General features: G+C 33.1%; 1 protein-coding gene across 3 annotated transcripts in view; it reads left to right on the top strand.

Annotated features, from left to right (window-relative positions):
• The window catches only part of LOC106462630, a 14,857-nt gene that overhangs the window by 6,436 nt on the left and 3,019 nt on the right, over positions 1-5,402 (top strand). For all 3 annotated transcript variants that reach the window (XM_022389943.1, XM_013922572.2, XM_013922573.2), the window contains one exon: positions 3,868-3,910. In XM_022389943.1, coding sequence (XP_022245651.1) covers positions 3,868-3,910 — 43 coding nt within the window. The remainder of the gene's footprint in view (positions 1-3,867; positions 3,911-5,402) is intronic.

Genomic DNA, 5,402 nt, shown 5'->3' with positions numbered 1-5,402 from the left:
AAAAATTGTCTGCAGTTTAGACAGTATTACTTTTCAAACAGGGTGGTTGGCTTTTGGAATGAGCTGCCTTCAAGGGTAGTGGGGACAGAAGATTTAACTGAGTTCAAGAAAATATTGGATGAATACATGAGTAGTAAGGAGTGGTTATAGTTGGGAGCTTGAAGGGACATCTTTGGTGGGCTAATAAGCTCCTTTTGTCCCTTTAAAATTTCATGAAATCAGACCAATAATTTCAAGTTACCTTAACAAATAATTCAAGTAAACAAAAAAAAAGAACTTTTAATTGCATATAAAGAGCCTTGGATTTTCTAATAATGATCATATGACCCATAATTTGGATCACTTTTGTTATAGATTGGAACCCACCGAATTACTGAAAAAATCTTGGTGGCTTAAGACACTCAAGCAATAAAAGGACCTCTCTGTTACTATTAGTAAAGATAATAGTACATGTTTATAGACATATTGATTACAAGCCAAAAAAGTAACCACTATTCAAGTCACTAGTTAAACTGCGCTTAAAATACTGTATAGAGTTTTGTTTTCCTTATTTAAGAGAGTATCTTGACTTGTTGTAAAGGGTTCAGAGGAGAGCTACTAGAATGATTCCAGGGACGAAAGGATTGTCTTGCAGGGTTAAGTTAAAATCTACTTTATTTTCTAGTTAAAAGAGAAGTATAAGAGGTAATTGTAGTGAAGTTGGCATGATTATCAGAGGAATTGATAGAACAAAGACCTCTGCTTTCTTTGTGTTATATTCTGAAGATCCTGGGATGAGAGGACATAAGCTTAAGATTTGTAAAATACAGACTGAGATCCAGTTAAGAATGTTAATTTTTATAACAGTGATTGACCTAAGGAATGAATTGCCATCTATAATAGTTAAGATCAGCACTTTACAGAAGTTTAACTCTGCATGCATTGGTGGGTGGGGTTCAAATTGTACATGCCACAACCTTTTACAGAGTGCAATTCAATGTGGTATTATAGCAGAGTTATCAACTATTAATTGTACCCTAAATTTATAATTTAGTGACAGTTGATAGTAAATGAGAGTAAAAACTAGATGTGCATTTTGGAGGAGCTAGAGGTCATACAAATACAATATTCAAACTGTACAATGAGCAAAAGTATCTTTATTTTTCACTTGAACATCACCTTACAACATATCTTAAGTACAAATACTTTTGTAATGCATCTTAAATTTTGAGTACATTTTACTAAAAGCTTGCCACATATGTAAACACATGTAGTGAATTTGATATTATAGTCAACATTACTTCTCCAGCGTGGAGTCAGTCCAATGGATCAACCTCCAAATAAATTCAATTAAGAGACCCCCCCCCCTCCATTGACACAGCTGAAAGTCTGAAGGCTTATAACACTAAAAACTGGATTGGCAAAGCACAGGTAGCCCATTGTATACCTTCATGCTTAACTACAAACAAATGATTAAGAGGTGATTTCCTGAAAAATAAGGGTTGGATTTAAGGTTTACTCTCTTCAAGGGTGGGTGTGAAAAGATAACCTTAAAGAGTCAAATGGTAATTTGTTTATATAATATGTTTGAATACCCCTGCCCACACCCACCCATATATATAGTTTAAAAATTACAAGGAACCCGTTGGTCCATCTAAGCAGTCTCTCCACTATACAAAACTGGATTAAAACCCTCAGAGCCCACCTTTATCATTCAAATGTTTATCAAGCCTTCCCTTAAAGTAACTGCATCTATTACGTCTGAAGGCATCCCATTCCAAATGCCAACCACTGTGTTAGAAAAATAAAACTGCCTTAGCTAAAGATGACTTTTATCCTGCCAAAATTTACATATGTGTCCCCTAGTCTTACCATTCTGACCATTAAATATGAAAAAAAAGAGATCCATCAACACTGTCAATTCTCTTATCAATCTTAAATACTTCAATCAGATTCCTTCTAACTCTTCTGTTTTCAAGAGAAAATAATTTCAGAGATCATTACCCATCCTCGTATGACAACCTTGCTATCCCAAGTATCATCCTATTCACCCTTTTCAATAATTCAATGTTTTTTTCTAAAGTAAGGAACCCAAAACTGAACAGTACTTCAAATGTGGCCTAAACATACTATCTTCAACAAGCAACAGAACATTGTTTGGAAAGCTTAAGAGATTGAATAACCAGAATACTAAAATTTTTCTTCCATAACAGTGTTAAGGTTATTCCTATCAAAATTATAATCACAATTCAAATTGTGATATCCCACATGCATTACCCTGCATTTTATTATAATTAAAAGCCATTTGCCCAATTCACCAAAAGATCCAAATCCTTTTGAAGTAGAATCCTCCTCCTCGCAACTAGCAACACCCACAACTTTAATATTATCAGTAAATTTAAATAATTTATTGACCATTTCTTCATCTATGTTATTGATGTAAATCAAAAAGTGTAAAGGTCCTAACACTGCATCTTGAGGTGCCCTACTTGTGACATTAATCAAGTTTGATTGTACTGCTTTCTTCCATCCAGGCAGTTTTTTATTCAATGAGCCAACCTATTCCCCACACCAACAGAAATAACTTTTTTAACAATCCTTTTATGTGGCACCTTGACAAATGCTTTCTGAAAATCCAGATACACCAAATCCACACCTGTATCCTCATCTTCATAAACAATAACCTCTTAAAAGAATTTCAAAAGATTAGATAGGCATGAAACCATGATGGCTGAACAATAAAAAAAATTAAACTGTTAAATAACTTTGCAAAGCATCCTTTGTCGGTCTTTCAAAAACTTTTCTCACCATTGATGTAAGACTAATAGGCCTATAATTATTGAGTCAATTGTTATCACCTTCCTTGAAAAGAGGTATAGCATTAGCTAACTTCCAATCTTCTTGCACCTCTCCAAGATACAATATTAAGCTAGCATCTTCCACAGCATACTAACATAGTCTAAAGATTGCAATATATAATTTGAAATGCACTTTTCTGTTATATAACCATAGTGCATAATTCGTGATAAATATGAAGTACCAGAAGAGAGTAATTTTTGAAAGGATGGGTGTCATCTAAGGCATAAAATGTCTCAGTATGTCACAGAAACTTAATATGAGATGGAAATATGGCTTTAGTGGCTCTATGTAATTTGGAATAGTCATATGTAGAATATGGAATTGAAACTTGCAGGGAATTTTGTGTACATGGATACATTTTGGTAATTTTCTACTCCATGTTCCCAAAGATTTGAAGGTTTACTCCTTATAAATCTCCTACAAAATCATCCAGTATGTGGTTGATTTGCTAGTGTCCCTCAGGGATATTGTACCCATGTTACACCAGCTTTGTAATAACTAGGCTACCATCACCAAGACTTTCACTGCTTCTTCCAAAACCATACAAATAGCACATAATGCGGGCAATCAGAGCTGTGAGTCTGCTGACTATGGTGATGCAAATGATGTAGCTCAGAGGTTCTCAATCTGTTTTCTGCAGCTGGTCCATGGGAAGGTTGCATGATTACAGTAAGGAAGCAGCAGCAGCAGGATCCCATTGTGGTCTGTTGAGATAAAAAAAAAATCAGGTGGTCCATCAACAAAAATGTTTAAGAACCACTGAATAAAATTATTAAATTGTAAGCTAATTCAAGTACTGGAACATGAAACTAAGGAATTTTTCGTGTAGATGCCATATAATGCAGATGCAAGACATGCTAATATTTTGCTTACCAATTCTGTTAAATGGGCTGCCATAATGAAATGTCAGTGTTTTGGTCAACTATATGAGTTGATTTAAATTGTCATATATGTTAGTAAGTATACAATATATTATTTAACTGTTCCTGAAATGATTATCACAAAAAATATACTCTGATTAATTTACAGGTTCTCGCATGTTAGTGGAAGCCATCTTGGAAATTATGATGTGGTAAGAATATAACATTGAACAATTTATTTTATCTCTCACTGTATTTGTAAAAATTTTCATCGTATTCTGATATGAATAATTTTAGGTCTTTTATGGACATTCATCTTTTGTTAACTTAAGTTTTCAAATTGAATAGTGATGTAACTTTGCAATATGTATATTTATTGAGAGTTTAATATCTGTGAAGAATTTTCCATATTATAAGAATCATTGTATGGAAAGTACCTCGTATGTTTGAAGGCTACTTTAAGAAAATATCTGTAGCCAAATTGTGTGATTATTTTTAGGTTATAGGATTTATGCTGTAGAGCCAACATAATTACTCTCTAATGTTCTCGGTAATTATATTTAAGGTAATTATTGTTTCAGGATTATTTTAGGCAGTATAGGCATAGTAGAGATTTGGTGTTAATAGACTGCTCCTGCCTTTTCTAGAGTGGGGGTGAAGCTTCATCTTCTATACTGAAGCAATCTTCAGTTTATTGAAAGCCTCAACATAGAAGCTGAAATGCTGTCTCACTCTAGAAAGAGTCGGGAGCATTTCACTAAAATCAAAAGTCTGATTTACAGACAGAGTTTGGTTAGCACACCAGCTCTCTTCAAAACCTGAGCTTGACCTGCTAATAAGTATTGATTTCTTAATGTAACAAAATGGTTCAGTAAACAAGATCAATTAAAGATATTTTTAATGCTATGCAATGGGAATTGTATGGAGCAATACAGTGAAAAAACTGAAATATAATAGTACCTCAGATTGTACTATTTTACTCCCATGTTTCTGTTAAACCTTTTGAGATGGGTCACAGGTGAAAGGCCATGTTATTCTCATTTGTTGACTTGCATTCAAAATTTTATTAAACTACTATTTCATGAATTTATGCCACTAAATTTGGTATCAAACTGTAGATTATAGTACAAATTTTAGTACTATGCATTACTCAATTTCTTAATTTAAAAATAAGTATTAAAAATCACAGATAAACATCAATTTGTGTCATGTGCTACGTTGAATGCAGCACTGGTTCAAATTAGATGTTTGTGAAGTCAAAATACCAGATCTATAGTTTTGTACGAATTAAAAACTCAAATTACTGATATTGACAAGCTAGAATATAAAATAAAGAACATCTTATCTTTTCTATTTGCTAAGATATTGCTCATGTAATAAATCAAACACAGTGGCACCCCACCCACCTCTTTCCATTTTTGGAAATGCTCCTTTATATACACTCACTTCTATATATGACATGAATAACCAATTGAAAGCTCAGAATATCCCCCTATTGGCTTTCTCAGCCATTTTAACGGGATTGTATATCATTTCTTTCTTTTGAACCAATATTTCAAGGAGGTAGGGTGTATCTTTAATCTGCTTGAAATTTCATATTTTTTTTAGACTAAAGTACATCTTAGTCACTAAACTTGATAAATTATAGTGGAATTCTATACTATTAATGAAGTAATTTATGATTTTTTAGTTATTCGAATGTAT

Source organism: Limulus polyphemus, unplaced genomic scaffold, assembly GCF_000517525.1.
Source record: "Limulus polyphemus unplaced genomic scaffold, Limulus_polyphemus-2.1.2 Scaffold1213, whole genome shotgun sequence".
In the NCBI taxonomy this organism is placed as follows: domain Eukaryota; kingdom Metazoa; phylum Arthropoda; class Merostomata; order Xiphosura; family Limulidae; genus Limulus; species Limulus polyphemus.
Note: the sequence above shows the minus strand (reverse complement) of the source record. Positions and strands in the feature narration are given on the sequence as shown.